The 22,475-nt window shown below is 40.8% G+C and overlaps 2 protein-coding genes across 3 annotated transcripts in view; both read left to right on the top strand.

The window, feature by feature from the left end:
- The window catches only part of CEP97 (centrosomal protein 97), a 34,070-nt gene extending 27,097 nt beyond the window's left edge, over nt 1-6,973 (top strand). Inside the window, exons 11-12 of the mRNA XM_070454956.1 lie at nt 339-414; nt 2,068-6,973. Coding sequence (XP_070311057.1) covers nt 339-414; nt 2,068-2,772 — 781 coding nt within the window. The 3' untranslated portion in view covers nt 2,773-6,973. The remainder of the gene's footprint in view (nt 1-338; nt 415-2,067) is intronic.
- A 10,179-nt stretch (nt 6,974-17,152) lies between these two features.
- The window catches only part of NXPE3 (neurexophilin and PC-esterase domain family member 3), a 53,915-nt gene continuing 48,592 nt past the window's right edge, over nt 17,153-22,475 (top strand). Inside the window, exons 1-2 of one of the 2 annotated variants that reach the window (XM_070454953.1) lie at nt 17,153-17,297; nt 21,582-21,760. The gene's annotated coding sequence lies outside the window, so the exon portion shown is untranslated. Of the gene's footprint in view, nt 17,298-17,777; nt 17,911-21,581; nt 21,761-22,475 lie in introns of those variants that run through there. The other variant, XM_070454954.1, reaches the window with a different exon arrangement.

Raw genomic sequence — 22,475 nt, 5'->3', positions numbered from 1 at the left:
TCTGAAACGCCATCACCCGCTATTCCTACCTGAGTCAGGAGGTCGAGGAGATAATGGGGCTCAGAAAAGGGGGCTGGATAGGGGGAGGATGGCGGCAGAGTGCTGTGCCCTACAGTGGGCCTCGCATAGGTGTGGGCTGGGGCCGCTGGAGGGGGGATGACCTGTAAAAAAAAAAAAATAATAAAAATAAAAGTAAAGTTTCACTTAGATATTCTAAAAGTGGAAAGCACTTATTAGATTATTATTCTGTTTACACTGTATATGTTTATTTGTCATAATAAGAAGTACAATTCAAAGCCTCCTTTCTTGTGTCAGTAATGGACTTTGAATTATTGTAGATTAAGAAAAGAAAGAGATGAAGAACGGATTCAAAAATTTGTTCAAGAAGAGGCTGTCAGATTCCTCTGGAACCAGGTAAGCCCCTTCCTGCTGACTTACTACTGTGTAAATGAAGAAGAATTCTAGGTTTGCTGAGATAACCATAGAACAGTTACAGGTAAGGTAGCACCCTTTCTCAAGGTTAAGGATGTGGTTTGTGTTCACTGCCACTAACGCTGAACTACGACAGTGAATTTGTTACATTTTATGTAATCTGGACAAAAATATTTTTGTAATTTTGACCAGAAAGATAAAGAACTATAACACTGACAGAAAGTGCTAAATTGAAGGATATTGGACAACTGTCCAACAGATATAAAAGGCCCAATTTAAGTTTCAAGTAGCTGTCTTGTTTTATCTTTTAAGACTATTTGAATGAAAGATGATTGAAACAGTGTGTGATGGCTACAATATGCATGTCCTAAAAAATCCACATGACTTCCAGGTAGAGAGTTTGAATCCTGAAATAGCATGCTATGGGGACAGTTCAGACGTCGGTTTTACTACTATTGTATTGTTCTTGATGATTATTCCTTGGAAGTATTTTTAGAAAAGAATTTGTTATAATAGGATTTTACCTATAGTGTTATTTTTGAAAATACATAGTAAGAGGTCTGGGAAGATACATATCAAACTACTATCAAGGATTACCTTGAAGGATAGTCTAAGGGAAACTAAAAAATTCTCTATATTGCTTTCTTGTTGCAGATGTTATAATAAAATTCTGAGGTTCTAAGTGTACTTTAAAAATGTAAAGGTCCGGGAATCCCCTGGCAGTCAAGTGGTTAGAACTTCACCCTTCCACTGCAGGGCCGCATGTGTTTGATCCCTAGTCAGGGAACTAGGATCTCACAAGCTGTGTGGTGCAGCCACCAAAAAAAAAAAAAGAAAAAGAGGTAAAGGTCACATTATCAAGAACTCCACGAATTTTTAGGTATTTTAGAGTCGTGTATGTTTCATTGTTAGGTTTTCTTTCCCTCTCTTTTTAAAATAATTAATTTTGGTGGTGCTGGGGCTTCCTTGCTGCAAGAGGGCTTTCTGTAGTTACAGGAAATGGGGGCTGCTCTTGGCGGTGCCCAGGCTTCTCATCGACGTGGCTCCTCTTGTCGCAGAGCACAGGCTCTAGGCACACCAGTTTCAGGAGTTGTGGCACACGGCCTCTGCGGTGTCTAGAATCTTCCCAGACCAAGGATTAAACCTTTGTTGCCTGCATGGACCGGAGGATTCTCATCCACTGTACCACCAGGGGAAATCCTACATAGTTAGTTTTTAAAAACTCTTATCTGAAATGGGTATCTAGCGTGAGACTTCCATTTTTGAGAATCTGCTCGTATTAATAAGTTCTGTTGTTATTGTTAAATAGACTTCAGTGTATTGAGAACCTTATTGACCCCTTAGTAGCTGTATGCGCGTTACTGTGCTTCTGGTTATCTCTGTAGTAGGAGCAAGCAGATTGCTTTGGCCCATCCCTGCTTTCCTGCTTTCCAACAATGTGAACCACTTTTGGCAACCAGGTCTAAGCTAGGGGTGCTGTGGAAAGGATCAGGGGAGTCAGGACATTTCTAACTCCAGTTTTGCCATCTGCCATTTACCAACTTCCTGAGTGTAAGGGGGAAAAAACCTCAAAGGACAATTGTAAAGTAGGCATGGTTTATATTTTGTAGTGAAACTGTATCCTTTGGTTTGCAGGTAAGGTCTCTACAAGCTTGGCAACAGACTGTGGACCAGCATCTAAGTTCCTGCCATATTGATGTTCCCCCTATATCAAGTACTCTGGTGCCATCTAAACCTCCTTTATTCACCCAAAGTCAGGAGCCATCTTCTGATCAAAATTCTGATTGGCTCATTGCTCCTGATGAAGCTCCTCAAGAGAAGTCCTTACCAGAATTTCCAGACTCTGGTTTTCATTCCTCCTTAACTGAACAAGTTCACTGTTTACAGGATTCTTTGGATTTTGAAAAAAGCTCCACAGAAGGTAGTGAAAGTTCCATAATGGGGAATTCCATTGACACTGTCAAGTATGGCAAAGAGCCAGACGTAGGGGATGTTAGTGAAGAACCTGGTGAGTGGGGTAAGGAAGGCTCCAACAACGAGCAGGATAATAGTCTGCTTGAACAGTATCTAACTTCAGTTCAGCAGCTAGATGATGCTGATGAGAGGAGACATTTTGATGAAGGGACGGGAGATAGTAAGCTTCACCTACCTCGTTCCCCTGAAAAGCTAGACGTCTTATCTGATAGTGCTTCTGTAGATGTCGCTCATGGCGTATCTCCTGCTTTGCAATATGAAGTCAGCCAGACACCAGAGAATTGTGAATTGAATGCAGAAGTACAAGGGCAGCAGTCAGAATGTGATTCTACATTTCAGATATTGCATGTTGGTATTATTGTGTAGCATGTCTGGTTACTTGAAAAGCAGAAGTCTATTTAATTAAAGAATATTTTCAGTTGGCTTTTTTTGGGGGGGGAAGAAGAATATTTCTCCCAATTTTGTTACTATCTCCCCCCCACCCCCGCAACCTAGGTACTGAGCTAAATCTTTGTTTTTATTTTGTTAACTTTTTATTTAGCTATAATGTATCAAACAATATTTATATTGAAAGCCACATGCACTTTATTAACAACTAAATTGCATCAACAGTGTTCCTATGTTTTGATGTATTCATTTCCTTTCAGAAATAAACTAGAATACCTTAAAGGAGATAGAAATATTACCTGAAAGATACCAATAAGAGAATTTTAGTTCTTCTGTATGTGAGAAAGTTGATTATGTAGTGAGGAATGCAATTTGCTACAGTAAATATAAATGACAAATACGAGGATTGTGAACTGTTGAAATTTGCCAGCCTCTTCGGAGAAAGGACATGTGTTTTTAAGCCTTTTTCCTCCCTATGAATCCACGAAAGACTTCTTGTAAGCAAATAGGAAGAAAAGGTAAGATGATAGGATTTTTCAGTGGGGATAATTAAATTGTTTCATGGAAAACTTTAATGTTATGTATCAATTTTAGCATATGAAGCAAAGTTTTCTGTCCAGAATTAAAGTGAAGCTTGTTTTAAGGGCAACACAAGAATATTTCTCTTAGGTATAGGCTCCATTCACTTGGGATAATATCCCAGCAAACATTTATTATCTTTTCATTTAGTGATTTTTTCACCCCATAGATAAGCATTCCCTGGTGGCTCAGTTGGTAAAGAATTCACCTGCAATGTGGGAGACCTGGGTTCAATCCCTGGGTCCGGATGATCCCCTGGAGGAGGGCATGGCAACCCATTCCAGTATTCTTGCCTGGAGAATCCCCATGGGCAGAGGAATCTGGCAGGCCACAGTCCTTGGGGTCACAGAATGAGACGCGAGTGAGTGACTAAGCACATGCCCAGATAAGCATTTATGTGCCAATATATTGCCAGAAAGTAACGTACACTTTCTTTGTTCCTGCTTTATATTTGCTATGGTCATTTACTTCACTCTTGACCTCATAGAAAAGAACATTCAAAATAATACCAGTGGTGGAATAGGAATGACATTTTTTATAAGGACTGTTTTCCATCTAAATCTGAAGAAGTGCCACATTTGGAAGACAACTTAATGGTGGTAAAGAAAAAATAAACCTCATTTATTTCTTTATTCATTAAAAAGAGTATATATCTGTAACACCAGGAAGAAATGATAATATTGTGTTTGAATGTTAATAAATGCATTTGCAAATCAAGGATAATTTTTGGAAGCTTGAGATTCTAATCTTTGAGAATGTTCTGATATCATTGAACACACATATCTGACCTCCCCCCAGTCTGTGTGTGCAATGATTTAAAACTATGGCAATAATTAAGTGCTCTCTAAATTTAGGTGCTAAATATGTATTCATTATTCAGTTACAGTCACTAGGTCCCCTTCTTTGAAGTTACATAAAATAAAAGCTGATCCTTCCAAGAATAAAGTCAGGGATCACATGTTATACTATGTTGAGAGTTAGAAACATTTCTTCACTGTGGGTAAGATGTACTTTTCTCGATTTTTAAATATGTAGCGCTCAGGTTGAGAAGACTTGGATTTCATTCTCAGAAATCCAGAATCTCTTGCAAAGGAAAGGTTTTCTGTCTCTTATAAACAAGCAGCAGTCTTACATTCAAAAGATTTTCCCTAGTGAAGCATGTGTAACATTGATGTGTGTTAAATAAAAACAGAATTTTTAACTTTTGAATAATGCTGATTATCTTTCGTGAATGATTTTGAATTTCTTCTTAAATCTCCCCTATTTTTCTATTTTATAGTTAAGTGCCTCATTTGCTGCCCGTAGTTAGACAAGAGAAAACCAACTTGCACTACACTAGTACCAAAGTGCTGCTTCATGATGCATTAATTACTTGTTAATTTCTCATAAAAGCTCCTGAAATGCTGTGGTTCAGTATCACCTAGTAGGTTTCTGCCACCGTCTCCTCCCTCTTCTTTTTTGTTGAGAAATGGCAAAACACAACTGAACTCATTTGAGCATTAGCATTTACAAGCAAGATTTCCTTTTTTTACCTTTGCCTTGTTTTTCTAGCCCATAAATGGTATTCAGCATACTTTTAATTTGAAATTGGCAGAATATGATAATGACTAATATCCTACTCTTCATTCTGTTTAACTTTACTAGTGTTTTGAAGTGCAAGAATATTAAGTAGCCCCCAACCTTAACTGTACAGATTATCTTGAATGTAAATAGCATGAAAATAATGTATATTAGAATGCAGGAAAACTGTGGCATAGATAATATATTTTAATAGGTTTACAGTGTAATTTAAAATAATTTATTTAACCAAATTTATTTGGTTTTAACTCTGTGGGCTTTTCATTGGTCTGGCTGAAGAGGGAATGGGCCTCGTATGGTTTGGGAAGTTGAGCTTTACCACACAGTATTTGTGTTTTTCTAATAGGTCTTTAGTTCAGCTGTGCTATTTTAATTCAACTCTCTTGATTTATGGCCAATTCAGTATATCAATTAAATATTTCTTCAGAAGCACAGAATCATACCATGTGAGAATTTTAAGGACCTTAGAGATTGTCTATTCTAATCTCTTTGTTTTAAAGATAAAACTAAAGCACAGAGAATTTAGATGACTTTTCTGAGGTTACAGCTAGTTTATAGGCAAAGAAACTGTGGAAACTTAAAAGTTACTGTATTCCAGAATTTTATTATACATGTTCTATTATTCTTTATTTTTAGTAAGTCAGTAGAAAGTCTGTACATATTTTTCATTTTCTTTGAAAGCGGAAAAACTACTTCTAAGAGAGCTAGAGCTCTACCACTCAAGACAGAGTTGCTTGTAGAAAACAACTGATTTGTTCAGAACCCTGAGTGAATTTTCTCCAAGAAATGTGATTTGATTAAAGTGGTTTTTAAAGAGTAACGCAGTAGAAACGAACATTTGGAAAGAATAATTACATCTTGGAGTCTATTTCATTGATGACAAGAAGTATAACAGATTGCTGAGATATATAAAATTTTCTAGTGAAAAGCTAGTTTGATTATATTTCATCTTCAGTTTCTCAGAACAACAGATGTTAAAGTTTAACTCTCCTGATATGCAGAAAGCTTCAATCATGACAGTTGATACATAAATAATATAGTTTGGTTTTATAAATTCAATTATAAAAGGCTTTATAATATGCATGTTTTTAGGAAAATATTTAGCCACACAGTTGTTAGTATATATGGAGAACACTTTATTCTTGAATATGTGGGTGCCATTCTTGAGCGTGTATTTATCTTTTGTTTTGGATTATTTTAAATGTATAAACACCATAATAGTGTATTTTCCTGTTAATCTACTTAAGATAGGTCTAGCTCCACTTGTAATAAGTATTTTCAGAAACAACATGGACTTAAGATATAACTGTCTCCCTTTAGTTAGTTAGTTTTTTTGGCACCAATTCTTCGACTTGGATTTATAACAATAATATAAAATATAAAAAAAATTTTTTTTCTGGAGAATTAAGACATAATAAAAAGGGAAAATATAAAATGAGTCTGGTCAGTTTCCCACTTGCAAGTGAAAAGTGAAAGACTTGATTATTTATTTTGCCACATATTTATTGTAATATTATAACTTTTAAATATATGACCTCCTGATTTATGAAATAAAACAAAAATGGTCTGTAAGGGACATTGTAAGCATTTTTTGTGATACTGTTTTCATTGATCACACCTGTTGTGCCATATTAAATTTAAAAGTTAAGTAAACAGAGTAGTCCTCACAGCCCTGGAAAGAAACAGATAATTAGTTGCTTTTAAAAATGAGGTCTTTTTATTTGTGAATGAGTAGAAATCATACTATAATTTAATTTCTTAATTGATTTTAGTGGATCGCAGTAGTCACTCTGGAGAGGCTTTGTTCATTTTCTTAAGTTTGAGTGTTTTGTAATCATTTTACTGTTAACAATATGAGTTTAAAAATAATTTGACTTTTCACTATTTTTAGGTTGCTCTTTAATTTTATTGTAGAAATAGTAGATGATTTAAAGTGGTTGTGGATTGTTTAATGAAGGTTTAATTTATATTGTACTTAATTTGTATTTGAGTTTCTAATTCTAAATAAAAATTTGCATATGTGTTTGAGTGATTCATTTGTTATAATGATTAGTTGTATGGTTGTAAGGAGAGAAAGAGACTGGAGATTTTTTTCTCTTGGGCATGTCCAGCAGAAAGGCCGTGTGAAGACACAGTAAAAAGGTGACCATCTGTGAGCCGGGAGGAGAGGTCTCATCAAACACAGTCCTGCTGGCTCCCTGATCCTGGGCTTTGAGCCTCCAGAAGTATGAGGAAACAAACTTAAGTCACTCAACCAGTGGGATTTGTTTCAGTCACTTGGTCAGTGGAATTTTGTTATGGCATCTTAAACACAATGATATAGTTGGTAATTAAGAATTGATTTGAGCAAGAAATAGTAAAAAATGATATACCTTAACATTAAAAAGTTCTTTATTGAAATATAATTGATATAAAATGAACTGCATAAACAGACAAAGGATTAATCTCAAAAATATACAAGCAACTCCTGCAGCTCAATTCCAGAAAAATAAATGACCCAATCAAAAAATGGGCCAAAGAACTGAACAGACATTTCTCCAAAGAAGACATACAGATGGCTAACAAACACATGAAAAGATGCTCAACATCACTCATTATCAGAGAAATGCAAATCAAAACCACAACGAGGTACCATTACACGCCAGTCAGGATGGCTGCTATCCAAAAGTCTACCAGCAATAAATGCTAGAGAGGGTGTGGAGAAAAGGGAACCCTCTTACACTGTTGGTGGGAATGGAAACTAGTACAGCCGCTATGGAGAACAGTGTGGAGATTCCTTAAAAAAACTGGAAATAGAACTGCCATATGACCCAGCAATCCCACTTCTGGGCATACACACCGAGGAAACCAGATCTGAAAGAGACATGTGCACCCCAATGTTCATTGCAGCACTGTTTATAATAGCCAGGACATGGAAGCAACCTAGATGCCCATCAGTGGATGAATGGATAAGGAAGCTGTGGTCCATATACACCATGGAATATTAATCAGCCGTTAAAAAGAATTCATTTGAATCAGTTCTAATGAGATGGACGAAACTTCCCATTATACAGAGTGAAGTAAGCCAGAAAGATAAAGAACATTACAGCATACTAACACATATATATGGAATTTAGAAAGATGGTAACGATAACCCTATATGCAAAACAGAAAATGAGACACAGATGTACAGAACAGACTCTTGGACTCTGTGGGAGAAGGCAAGGGTGGGATGTTTCGAGAGAACAGCATCTAAACATGTATATTATCTATGGTGAAGCAGATCACCAGCCCAGGTTGGGTGCATGAGACAAGTGCTCGGGCCTGGTGCACTGGGAAGACCCAGAGGGATCGGGTAGAGAGGGAGGTGGGAGGGGGGATCGGGATGGGGAATACATGTAACTCCATGGCTGATTCATGTCAATGTATGAGAAAAACCACTACAATATTGTAAAGGAATTAGCCTCCAATTAATAAAAATGAATGAAAAAAAAAATGAACTGCATATATTTAAAGAAACAATTTGATGCATTTTGTCACATGCCCATAAAACCATCACAACAGTCAAGAAAATGAACATACTCATCACCCCTGAAAAATTCCTCATATCCTTCATAACTCATCCTTCTACTTTGGTTTCTTTTACTCAACATAATTATTTAGAGAGTCACCTGATAGTTCATTCCTTTTTATTGCTGCGTTGTATTCCATTGTATGTATTTGCTATGATTTGTTTTTGAGTTCTTCCAACCTTAAAAGTTTTCCTCCAGCTTTATTGAGAAATAGTTGACAGAACATTGTGTGAGTTTAAGGTGTACAACGTTTTCACAAAGGTTAGTTAACATATCCATAACTTCACAGTTATAGTTTTGCGTGTGTGTGTGTATGTTGAGAACTTTTGAGATCTATTCTCTTGGCCTTTCCTAGTGGTGCACTGGTTAAGAATCTGCCTGCCAATGCAGGGGACATGGGTGTGGTCCTTGGTCCAGGAAGCTTGCACATGCTGCAGGGCAGCTAGACCAGTATGCACAACCACTGAGCCCGTGCTCCCTGGGGTCTACTCTGCAACAAAATAAGCCACCTCAGTGAGAAGCCCCAACAGTGCAACTGGAGGGAGCCCCTGCTTGCTGGAACCAGAGAAAGCCTGCACGCAGCAATGAAGACCCAGCAGAGCCATGAAAGTGAAAGTCGCTCAGTCATGTGCGACTCTTTGCAGCGCCATGAGCCACACAATCCATGGAATGCTCCAGGCCAGAGTTCTAGACTGGGTAGCCTTATTCCTTCTCCAGGGGATCTTCCCAACCCAGGGATTGAACCCAGGTCTCCCACACAGCAGGCTTTTTTTTTTTTTTTAACCAGGCGACCCACGTGGGAAGCCCAGCATAACCACAAATAAATAAATAAGATCTGTTAGCAAGTTTCAAAGAGTTTTATGGTGTCATGTTTTAACGTTTGAGCTAATTTCAAGTTAAGTCATTTCGAGTTAATTTTTGTGAGTGGTCTAAGATAGGGCTTTGATTTCATTCTTTGACAAGTGGATATCCAGTTTCCCAACATCATTTATAGAAGAGACTGACATTTCCCTATTGAGTATCCTTGGTTCTCATCAAATATTAGCTGACTGTATATGCATAGGTTTATTTCCGGCCTCTCAATTCTGTTCCATTGTTCTATATGTCTTTTTATGCCAGTGACATACTGTTTTGCTCTGTAATCAGGAAGCATGATGCCTCCTCCTTTGGTCTTTTTTTCCCCTCAGTTTTGGCTTTTGGGGTTCTTTTGTCGGTCCATGTGACTTTGGGGATCTTTTTTTTTTTTTTCCTATTTTTGTAAAATAACACCATTGGAATCTCATTAGGGATTGCAATCTGGATGGCTTTGGGTAATTTATCATTTTTAATATTTATTTTTATTTCTTTGTTCGGCTGTGCCAGATCTTTGTAGCAGCATGCAGCATTTTCGATCTTTGTTATGGCATTCAGCATCTTTTGTGGTGGCATGTGAACTCTTAGTTGCAGCATGTGAGATCTAGTTCCCCAACCAGAGATCAAACCCAGGTCCCCAGCATTGACAGCGTGGAGTCAACCACTAGACCACCAGGGAAACCCCAGGGATACATTTTTAAAATTGTATATCCAATGAGAAATTTTCGTAGTTATGGTCTTTATTTTTTTGTTAGAAAGCATTTAGTGTCTGGCATATTGTAAGAATTGACATTTCAAAATTAAATTAGTCCATGGAACTTTTCTGGTGGTTCACTGGTTAAGAATTTGCCTGCCAATGCAGGGGAAAAGGGTTCAGGGCAACGAGGCCCATGCGCCACAACTACTGAACCTGAGCTGTCGGGCCCCAGAACCACACCTACTGATGCCCGCATGCCCTAGAGCTAATGCTCCACAAGAGAAGCTACCATGATGAAAGCCTGCCCATAGCAACTAGAGAGTAGCCCCTACTCACCACAACGAGAGAAAGCCTTCACGCAGCAATGAAAACCAGAGCAGCTATAAATAAAAAATAAAGGAACCCAAACCTATACTGCACCGTTTCAATTTTTATTTCTCTAAAATGGAGACCCTAATAGGCTCTTAGAAAACCATTCAAATACAGAATACGTCTGAATAATTTCTCCCTCTAATCTTTGATAATTTTCTTATCCATACCTAACTCAATATCAGTTTTTTGTTTTATTCTTTTAAGTAATTCAATTCTGAGTCTTTCTAAAGCACTCAACTATTTGTTTTCCAAAGATATTTTCTTTTTACACTTGATTTCAAAGGTTCATATAATAGACCTCTATATCATATCATTACATTGCATATATTTTAACATTTTAAGTGTCATAAACTGGTTGAGAAACTGAACTGGTGAAAGTGGAAGCACATGCTCTGGAGAGAGGACTGAAAGCAAACAGCAGAATAAGATTCTTCCAGATTTAGATTAATAGGGCTGAGAGGGTATCCTTTCAAAATGCAGTAAATTGAAACTGACTCTCAATTTGGTGATTAGGTGGACATCGGTAATTGTTTTAGACATATCTGAATCAATAAGAGTGTTGTTCCGTTGCTAAGTCGTATCTGACTGTGACCCCGTGGACTGCAGCGGTTTCCAAACTTTCTGATAATCAAAATATTGGGGGGGGGGCAGTTCATATTGCATGATTCTACATATATGACATTCTGAAAGAGGCAGCATTATAGGGAAAGAAAAAAGGATTTGTGATAGCCAGGAGTGTGGGGGGAGGGGGAGGCTGCACGTGGGAATTTTTAGATGATGAAATTATTCTGTACGGTACTGTGGTTGTGGATACATGATTCTAGATATTTGTTAAGACCTCTACAGTAGTACACAAAGACTGAAGTTTCACTATATGCATTTTTTGTTTACTATATGCATATTTTACTCCCCAAATCTCAACTAGGATATCGGGGAGGGGGGTGTCTCAGGATGAAGTGAGGACCAGGATGTAAAAATCTAACTGTGTTATAGATGAATGACAAACTCCCTGAGAGAGAAAGAGGGAAATGACATAAGTAACTTTGGAAAATTGTTTTGTGTAGTGTAAATATCTTAGTCTGTTTGGGCTGCTATGACAGAATACCACAGACTGGGGGCCTTATAAACAACAGAAATTTATTTTTCACAGTTCTGGAGGCTGGAAATACAAAAACAAGGCATTTAGTGTCTGGTGGGGGCTAGCTTCCTGTTTCACAAATGGCTATTTTCTCACTATCATCACATGGTGGAAGGGATAGAGGAACTCTTTGGAAAGAGTGGAATAAAGGAATGGATGTTGAGTCTGAAAAAGGGAAAAAATATTCCCAAACAAGGCAAAAAATTCAGCTGAAGCTGTGAGCTTTTATTTCTTGGAAAGGAAGTGTTCCAAACCAAAGCTTCATGTGTGAAAGACTGCCCTTCCCAACAAGAAGTAATTAAGGTTAAATGAGTCATAATGGCGGGGCCCTAACCTGAAGAGAATGGTGTCTTTATAAGAGAAGAAGACACCAAAGAGTTCTCATTCTTTCCGCCATGTAAGGACACAGGTGTTTATTGTGTTTATCTGTAAGCCAGGAAGGGAACTCTGACCAGGAACTGAATCAGCTGCATCTTGAACTGGGGCTTCTAGTCTCCAGAATTGTGAGAAAATAAACTTCTCTTGTTTAGGCCACTCAGCCCATAGTATTTTACTGTGGCAGCCTGAGCAGATTCATACAGGTACCAAACACCTCTTCTAGTCTCCCACCCGTGGCAACATCCTCTCACTGTCCATGGTGTTTTGGAATAGGGTGGATGGTATCCAATGTGACAGCAGTCACTTATTCTGAACAATGACTTGGTGGCTCTTGATGCCAAAATTTCATGCACTTGTTCAAAGGAGGAAGCACAACAACTGAATTAGGAGCTGACATGGGGTCAGGAGGACTTATGCTGCAAGTTTCTAACATTGCGTTTCCAACTCTTTGTGACCCTGTGGGCTGTAGCCTACCAGGATCCTCTTTCCATGCAATTTTCCAGGCAGGAACACTGGAGTGGGTTGGCATGCCCTCCTCCAGGGGATCTCCCCTACCCAGGGATCGAAACTGCACCTCTTACATCTACCTCACTGGCGAGTTCTTTACCACTGACACCATCTGGGAAGCCCCAGATTTGCTGGTGCATATCAGCAAATCTTTTTTTTTTTTTTTTTCCATTTATTTTTATTAGTTGGAGGCTAATTACTTTACATCATTACAGTAGTTTTTGTCATACACTGAAATGAATTAGCCATGGATTTACATGTATTCCCCATCCCAGTCCCCCCTCCCACCTCCCTCTCCACCCGATCCCTCTGGGTCTTCCCAGTGCACCAGGCCCGAGCACTTGTCTCATGTACCCAACCTGGGCTGGTGATCTGTTTCACCCTAGATAATATACATGTTTCAATGCTGTTCTCTTGAAACATCCCACCCTCGCCTTCTCCCAGAGTCCACAAGTCTGTTCTATACATCTGAGTCTCTTTTTCTGTTTTGCATATAGGGTTATCGTTACCATCTTTCTAAAGTCCATATATATGTGTTAGTATACTGTAATGGTCTTTATCTTTCTGGCTTACTTCGCTCTGTATAATGGGCTCCAGTTTCATCCATCTCATTAGAACTGATTCAAATGAATTCTTTTTAATGGCTGAGTAATATTCCATGGTGTATATGTACCACAGCTTCCTCATCCATTCGTCTGCTGATGGGCATCTGGGTTGCTTCCATGTCCTGGCTATTATAAACAGTGCTGCGATGAACATTGGGGTGCATGTGTCTCTTTCAGATCTGGTTTCCTCGGTGTGTATGCCCAGAAGTGGGATTGCTGGGTCATATGGCAGTTCTATTTCCAGCTTTTTAAGAAATCTCCACACTGTTTTCCATAGTGGCTGTACTAATTTGCATTCCCACCAACAGTGTAAGAGGGTTCCCTTTTCTCCACACCCTCTCCAGCATTTATTGCTTGTAGACTTTTGGATAGCAGCCATCCTGACTGGCGTATAATGGTACCTCATTGTGGTTTTGATTTGCATTTCTCTATATCAGCAAATCTTGAGGGATCTCAAGTTAGCTGCATCAGAAACAGGCTTAATTTGCTTTTGTTTACCTAAATTTAGGCTCCACTCTTTGTTTCACTTAGAGAAATAAAGTTTAGTAACTAGCATCTAAACTGTTTCTGCAGGTAGGTCAGAAATGACTAGGTCCTTTGCTTTGATATCAAAAATACAAACCTTATGTTCTCAATTTTTTCACAGTTCAAAGTTAGATGATCATAAATTCAACATTTTGAAATTCCTTATGCTAGGTCATAACCTGAGATTAGGGAATTCAAGAGGAAAAGATTTGGGATACTCTCCTAGGTACTTTTCATTTGTTTTCTCACTTATTTGTAAGAGCACATAGTGTTGTGCCTAATTTACAGTTGAGGAAACAAACTCAGAGAAATTAAGTAATTTGTTTGGCATGGCAATGCTAGTAAGAGACAAAGCTGTGAATTAGACTCACTCAGGCTAGGATCCAAAGTGTGTGTTTTTTTGGTACGGTGGGATTCTGCCTTACACCCAACTAAACGCAGAGTTCCAAAGAACAAGGAGAGACAAGAAAGCCTTCTTCAATGAACAGTGCATAAAAATAGAGGAAAACAACAGAAGGGGAGACTAGAGGTCCCGTCAGGAAAATTGGAAATATCAAGGGAAACTTTTGCCCAAAGATGGGCATAATGAAAGATGGAAATGGTAGAGATCTTGTAGAAGCAGAAGAGATCAAAAAGAGATGGGAAGAAAGCATGGAAGAACTGTACAAAAAAGATCTTAATGAACTGGATAACCACAATGATGTAGTCAGTCACCCAGAGCCAGACATTCTGGAGTGTGAAGTCAAGTGAACCTTAGGAAGCACTGCTGTCAATAAAGCTAGTGGATGCGATGGAATTCCAGTAGGGCTATTCAAAACCCTAAAAGATGATGCTATCAGAGTGCTGCACTCAATATGTCAGAAATTCTGGAAGACCCAGGAGTAGCCACAAGACTGGAAAACATCAAGCCTCATCCCAATTCCCAAGAAGGGAAGCACTAAAGAATGTTCAAGCCATCGGACAATTGCACTCATCTCCCACGCTAGTAAGGTCATGCTTAAAATCATGCATGCTAGGCTTCAGCATTATGGGAACCAAGAACTTCCAGATATCCAAGCTGGGTTTAGAAAAGGCAGAGGAATCAGACAGCAAATTGCCAACATTTGCTGGATCACAGAGAAAGCAAGGGAATTCCAGAAAAACATCTACCTATGTTTCATTGACTACACGAAAGCCTTTGACTGTGTGGATCATAACAAACTATGGAAAGCTCTTAAAAGAGATGGGAATACCAGACCATCTTACCTATCTCCTGAAAAACCTGTGTGCTGGTCAAGAAGCAACAGTTCGAGCCCTGTGTAGAATGATTGATTGATTCAGGACTGAGAAAGGAGTACAACGGGGCAATTGAACAACAACAGTTCAACAATTCTACATTGGGAGTATGGTGACTTTGGCGTCAGAGATCTTTTAAGAATCTAGTAGTGATGGACAGGCATCTCTGGTTCTTCCCACTCTTTCTCATGTCTGTAATAGCTATAAAATACCATCGTTTTTAGTTGTTCAGTCATGTCTCTTTGTGACCTCATGGACAGCAGCACTCCAGGCTTCCCTGTCCTTCATTATCTCCTGGAATTGCTCAAACTCGTGTCCATTGAGTTGGTGATGCCATCCAACCATCTCATCCTCTGTCACCCCCTTCTCTTCCTGCCCTCAATCTTTCCCAGCATCAGGGTCTTCTTTTTCAATGAGTTGGCTCTTTGTGTCAGGTGGCCAAAGTATTGGAGCTTCAGTTTCAGTACCAGTCCTTCCAATGAATATTCAGGGTTGATTTCCTTTAGGGTTGACTGGTTTTATCTTCTTGCCGTCCAAGGGACTTTCAAGAGTCTTCTCCAGCAGCACAGTTCAGAAGCATCAATTCTGTGGTGCTCGGCCTTCTTTATGACTCAACTCTCACATCAGTACATGACTACTGGAAAAACCAGAACTTGGACTATACAGACCTTTGTCGGCAAAGTGATGTTTCTGCTTTTTAATATGCTGTCTAGGTTTGTCATAGCTTTTCTTCCAAGAAGCAAGTGTCTTTTAATTTCATGGCTGCAGTCACTGTCCACAGTGCTTTTGGAGCCTGAAAAAAAAAAAAAAGAAAAAAAGTCTGTCACTGTTTCCACTTTTCCCCCATCCATTGGCCATGAAATGATGGGACCGGATGCTATGAACTTAGTTTTCTGAATGTTGAGTTTTAAGTCATCTTTTTCACGCTCCTCTTTCCCCTTCATCAAGAAGCTCTTTAGTTCCTCTTCATTTTCTGCCATTAGGGTGGTGTCATCGGCATAGCTGAGGTTGTTAGCATTTCTCCCGACAATCTTGATTCCAGCTTGTGATTCATACAGCTTGGTATTTTGCATGACGTACCCTGCATTTAAGTTAAATTAGCAGGGTGATAATATATAGCTTTGAAGTACTCCTTTCCCAATTTTGAACCAGTCCATTTTTCCATGTCTGGTTCTCAGACTGTAAAATATAAGATAACTCAAATGCCTTGGGGTTATGAGTGCCTATGTGATTGGGGGTTAATAAAGATCACTAAGGTGGTCCCAAACCATCTAGAAGTCAGTATGTCCTGTTTAAGTATTAATATTTGCCACTTGCCAGATAGCCAGACTGGGAAATACAGGCGTCAGGGAGTCCATGTATGGAACGCAGGACTTAATCAGAGCAGAAGTCTATCACTTTGGGCTGTGGATCCTTAGACACAGAGGAAACGGAAATCACCTTTTATGAGTACAAAAGGCTGATCCTTGAGAAAGAAGAAAGAAATGGTTACTCCAGAAGAGGTTGCCTCATGTAGAACCTCCTTTTATTTCAGTCATACGGGTCACTCATGCATACAGGCCTGCCTCGAAAACTTTTGAATGAGCACATAGAGTCCATTGTGGTCGGAAAATGTCAAATATTTTGACCTTGAGACAACAGTCTGGGCAGTCCGCTTTTGAAGCCTGCCTTTTTCTGGGATGAACTTGGTTAAGCCCACAGCCCTGTGCTTCTAGCCCTGAGGAACACAGCGCAGCCCCATCCCCTCAGGTTTCTTGAGCAATTGCTTCTGTCTCCGAAGCACTCCTTTCAGTTCCTGAGTTTCACATAGTTGCTGCGGACGTTTTACGGCTTAGAAGAAAGTCCAAAATAGGATGAAGTGGTTTTTTCGGTGGGGGTGGTAGTGGTGGTGGTTAGTATTCAGGCCTTTTCGCTAGGTCACGTACAAGGAGAGTAAAAAAGAAAATACGTCGACTAATTTCAAGTAAGGGAAGATTCAAGGACCAGCCTGTTCTGTGCCCGAGCTTGGCAAACGCGTGAAGGGAGCAAAACATTGCGCCGCTGAGCGGAAAGACGGCCCAAGTAGGGGCATCTCCAGTTGCTCCCTGGGACACTCTGATGTCCGATGGCGACAGGAGCCGGGTCCCGATAGTGGGCAGAGCTCAGATCAAAGGCGACAGCAGCAGGACGCCCTCGCGAGGGACAAAAGTTGCACGGGGCTCCGCGGAGGTCACCTCTGCGTCCCGGCTCTGGGGGACGCTCCGCGCTCCGAGGCCGCGGCTGTCAGTCAGCATCCTCGGCCCCGCCCCTCCCAGAGCTGGACCAATCGCAGCCGGGGGTCGGGGGTGAGGAGACGCCGCGGGGCCAGGAAGCCAGGGCCGGGCGGCCTGGTGCTGCGGCTGTTGAGCGGGGTGTCCGGGTCCCCAGCAGCTGGAGAGCGCGCGGCGGGAGGCCGGACCTGGATGGAGGTGAGTGCCGGCCTGCGGCTTGTGCCCCGGCGCCGGGATGGGCCCTGCCGCCCGAGCGAACCACTGCCTGGCTCCTCCCGGACGCCTCTCGGCTGCTAAGACCCTGTTCTCCGCGCTTTGGCTCCCGAGCTCCCGGCCCGATGCAGACGAGCTGCAGCCCCTGGGGTCATGGCTGGGGTACCTGAGCCTGGAACGCGAGCCTCCGGCCCAAGGCACGGTAGACTTGGGGCTGGTCCGGAGTAGCTCGAGCAGCAGCCGGTCCCGGGGCGGGGCAGGGCGCTAGCATCTCCTCGGCTTTCTAGACTTGCCGCAATACCCGCGGGAGCTGCTGCAGCGCGGCGGAGCCCAGACTTGGGGGCTGCTGGAGACCCTTTCCCCTGACACCTTTTCTGAGCGAGAACCGAACACTTGGAGACGGCTCCCTTCTCAGCCCCTGACTCCAGTCTCATCGCTGCTTTGAGCCCCAGCTGCCTTTTGGCGTTGGATTGTTCTGGTTTTACTGTCGTTTTGGGACATCAGATTTAGGTCGCTTGGATAGAGTGTGACTTTTACAAGGTGTGATGTGGAGACTCAGCCTGGCCTGTCGCTTTGATCAAAGACCACCAGGGTGGTGGTAAGTGGGATTCTCAGGCAGGATTCATACAAAATTTGTAATTGTAAAATTTCCCTTGTTTTCGTTATTTATTCTAAGGGAGGATTGTTGCCGCATTTCCTAAAAATAAAGGAGCACACGGTTCTGATGGGTCCCCCTCCTTACTGGGGTTAATTATCTGTTGGAACATCAGCGTGTGTTTGAAGCTGGCGGCTCTCCCAGACCGTGATAATCAATTGTCTCAATCCACATAGTAAAACAGCACAGTGTTCCTCCATAGCGTTTGGGCTCCGCTTTCCTTTGACTGTGTTTAATACCTTCTTTGTACCTGTTATCCTCACAGCCTCTCTGGGCCTAATACAGTGCTATTATTTGTTTCTGAGAAAGAAAATGAAGGGACATGTCACTGAAGTAGGGTTGGCTGTCCCCATTGCCCCAGAATCGAATTGTCCTGGAGGGACGATGTAAGTTACAATCGAAACATCATTTCAGAAAGGCCGTCCCTGACAATTGGTACAAATGGCACCCTCTGGCCACTCTATACCAGTGATTCCCCTACCTGGCTGTGTATTATAATTATCTGCAGACCCTAAATAAGAAGCTGTTTCTCTGGCCCTACTCCCATGGATTCTGATCCAGTTGATGGAGTGTTGTGCAAGCACTGGTATTTGTATAAGCTTCCAGATGATACTAATGGGCATGCAAGATTAAGGACTACCATGTTTTAATAGGGCATTAAAAACATGCCCTATTTTCTTCTTACAGCGTATGTAGCTTTGTGACTTATTTGATTTGTGTACTTCTCTGTCCTGTGGTTACCCCCACCACCACCCCCCCACCTCCCGGGGAATTATGAAAGCTTTAGTGCTGCTTTAAAAGGAGAAGAGAAGGCCTAGGTGAATCAGCATTTTGGGCATGTGAAGTGGGGGTACGTGGGAGAGAAAGGGGTCTGTGGAATGAAATCAGGAAGCAAGTCCTGTAGATGTCTGTCCTTGTGCAGACTTCTGTCCCTGCTTCATTTTTGTTCAAGGACGATCTCATTTGGTTGACCCATCATTTTCATGGTCTTGTATGAGTCTCCAGTTTTTTCTCTAGACATCGCCTTGTTAAGTTTCAGTCTTACTCAATACCCTATGAAATACAGCTGCTCTTTGGAGAGTTTGAGCTAGGACAATTCAAATATAGGTATATCCCGTGTAAGTTGTCTTTTGTATGGGTGTCCTTGTATTCCAAATTCTATTTCCAGATATCTTGCTCTGATAAGTACATTTATGTGGCTAGCAGGTCAGAATATTTAGGATGAGGACTGTCCCAGAAACTGAATGTGTGCTTGTTCAGTAATACACTGCTTTTGTGAAATGGTTCTCTAAGAACATTTGCCCTCTAGAGTGTGGAGTTGCTGCCTCATTTTCTTTTTAGTACTAAAGTATTTCATTTGTGTGACTGACGATTGTAATTCCAAGTGAGATGGGAGTAGGAAGTCAGATGTCATTGTTGTTCAGTTGCCAAGTCATGTCTGACTCTGGGACCCATGGACTGCAGCATACCAGGCTTCCCTATCCTTCACGATCTCCCGGAGTCTGCTCAGACTCATGTCCTTTGAGTCAGTGATGCCATCCAACCATCTCATCCTGTTGTCCCTTTCTCCTCCTGCCTTCAATCTTTCCCGGCATCAAGGTCTTTTCCAATGAATCAGCTTTTCCCATCAGGGGGCCAGATTACTGGAGCTTCAGCTTCCGCATCAGTCCTTCCAATGACTATTCAGGGTTGATTTCCTTTAGGTTTGACTGGTTTGATCTCCTTGCAGTCCAAGGGACTCTCAAGAATCTTCTCCAGCACAGTTTGAAAGCATCAGTTCTTTGGCACTCTGCCTTCTTTATGGCCTGACTCTCACATCCGTACATGACTGCTGTAAAGATGCTGCTGCTGCTAAGTCGCTTCAGTCCTGTCCGACTCTGTGTGACCCCATAGACGGCAGCCCACCAGGCTCCTCTGTCCCTGGGATTCTTCAGGCAAGAACATTGGAGTGGGTTGCCATTTCCTTCTCCAATGCATGCATGCATGCTAAGTCACTTCAGTCGTGTCTGACTCTGGCGACACCATGGGCAGCATCCCACCAGGCTCCTCTGTCCATGGGATTCTCTAGGCAAGAATACTGGAGTGGGTTGCCATTTCCTTCTCCCAGAAAGACCATGGCCATGACTGTATGGACCTTTGTTGGTAAAGTAATGTCTCTGCTTTTTAATACACTGTCTAGATTTGGAGAAGGAAATGGCAGCCCACTCCAGTGTTCTTGCCTGGAGAATCCCAGGGACGGGAGAACCTGGTGGGCTACCGTCTATGGGGTTGCACAGAGTCGGATGCGACTGTAGCGACTTAGCAGCAGTAGCAGGCTTGTCATAGCTTTCAATGTAAGAAGCAATCATCTTCTAAATTCTTGGCTGCATTCACCATCTGCAATAATTTTAGAGCCCAAGGAGAGAAAATCTGTTACTGCTTACACCTTTTCTCCTTCTATTTGCCATGAAGTGATGGGGCCGGATACCTTGACCATGGTTTTTTTAATATTGAGTTTTAAGCCGGCTTTTCATTAGGTTGGGCTTCCCTTGTGGCTCAGCTGGTAGAGAATCCGCCTGCAGTGTGGGAGACCTGGGTTTGATCTCTGGGTTGGGAAGATCCTCTGGAGAAGGGAAAGGCTACCCACTCTAGTATTCTGGCCTGGAGAATTCCATGGACAGTCCATGGGGTTGCGAAGAGTCGGACACGACTGGGCAACTTTCACTTTCACTTTTCACTAGGTATCTGACTTCCTAAAGCAGAAGTGGAAGGAAGTCCAGTACCTCGGACTAATGGCAGCCAGTATAGGTTTGCCACAGGTCATAAGGAATTTAGTTTGGCACGTAAACAGTCTTAATCAAAATTTGACAAAACAGACCCAGCAGACCATGGATTTCACTTTTTGCTTGTTCTCTGAACATATGTATGAAGCGTGAGTAACTGTGTTCTAACACTTCAGAGAGCTTTGGAAACAGAAGTGCTCAAGTTGAGAGTCCTCATGGAGTGATCACAACTTTTAGATGTGTCCAATACGTCTTGTTTTCTCTAGTGGTAGGATGGAGCACTGAAGTGCGTGATTATTCTAATGTTTAAGAAAAATAAGGACCTGCTGTATAGCACAGGGAACTCAGTACTCTGTAATGAATAAAGCCTATATGGGAATGTAAAGCCTATATGTAATGTAAAGCCTTTATGGGAAAAGAATCTTAAAAGGGGTGGCTGTGTGTATATATATAACTGATTCACTTTGGTGTATACCCAAAACTAACATGACATGGTACATCAACTATACTTCAATAAAATTGAAAAAAAAAAAATAACACAAAAACGTACAAAGGTTTTATCTGTGATTTATATTTTTTCCAATTATATTGCTGTTGATAAGGTTTTGACCTTCAGCTCAGATCTGAGAGTAGTTTGCTCTGTGTAAGTTTGTGAATATAAATAGCCAGGTCTTTTTTTTTTTTTTTTTAGTGCCAGGAAAGGAAATGTTCCTATCTTTACTCTACCCACTACTTTGTACTGAAGTTGTACATCTCTTGCTTTAAAATTGTATTCTTGATTTCATATATATTTTCCTTTACTTCATTTTCAGTATCTTTAACCTGTGTTTCATGTACTTATCTCTGTTGCAGCAGGAAGAATGGTATAGAAATGAAAAACATCAACACGTGCTTCGAATGTGACAAGAAAAGAATAAAGGCTCTCACGATTGTTTGAGTTCAGACTTTACACTGGAAGGAAAGTAAACCCTGATTTCTTAGTTTCAATAGTGGCTCTTCTTGGAAACTGGAAATTTCCAAAAAAAAAAAAGGTAAATTAAAGTCAATTATATATTTTTATTTTGGATTTGATCTTGGAAATTTTTTAGAGTCATTCCTATCTAACACTATTGTTCTTACTCAATTCTAAGGCAATCTGAGATGCCAAATAATATTTTCCTGCTCTCTTTGCAAGTAGATTTCTTATTATAATGCCTAGGTTTTTTTGTTGGTTTTTTTTTTAATGCCTAGGTTTTATATTTGTAGGAAAACCCCAAAAATCTGTTAGAGATTTCTTTTTTTACTTCGGAATCTTTCATTTTAAATTTGTTTTCTTGTATCTGATTTAATGCCTTATTTCTCCTATGGCTTCTTTTTAATTATTACTTTTAGAAACCAGCTTGATTCTTTATATTTGTGATTTCTATTTCCTGGTGGAGATGAATGAGAAAAACAAAACCTGCCCAAAGATGACAACTATCAACATTTTAGTATATGTCTTTTTAAAGAGCGGTCTGGCTAGTACACCGCAGGCTGTATCTACTTAGGTATACAGATGGATCTTTCAGTGTCAGCATTCCACTTACTTGTAGCAGGAAGTAGGTCTTTTCCTGGCGTGACCCTCCATGAGGATTTTCATCAGAAGTCCCTGCCTGTGAGGGGCTTCTTGCATATTTGCATTACTGCCTGTAAGGCCTTTTGTTCCTTTAGCTCCGAGTCTCCAGGCCTCACCATCCTTCTGCACCATTGCTGTCCTGCTTCTGACCA

Source organism: Odocoileus virginianus, chromosome 25, assembly GCF_023699985.2.
Source record: "Odocoileus virginianus isolate 20LAN1187 ecotype Illinois chromosome 25, Ovbor_1.2, whole genome shotgun sequence".
Lineage (NCBI taxonomy): Eukaryota > Metazoa > Chordata > Mammalia > Artiodactyla > Cervidae > Odocoileus > Odocoileus virginianus.
Note: the sequence above shows the minus strand (reverse complement) of the source record. Positions and strands in the feature narration are given on the sequence as shown.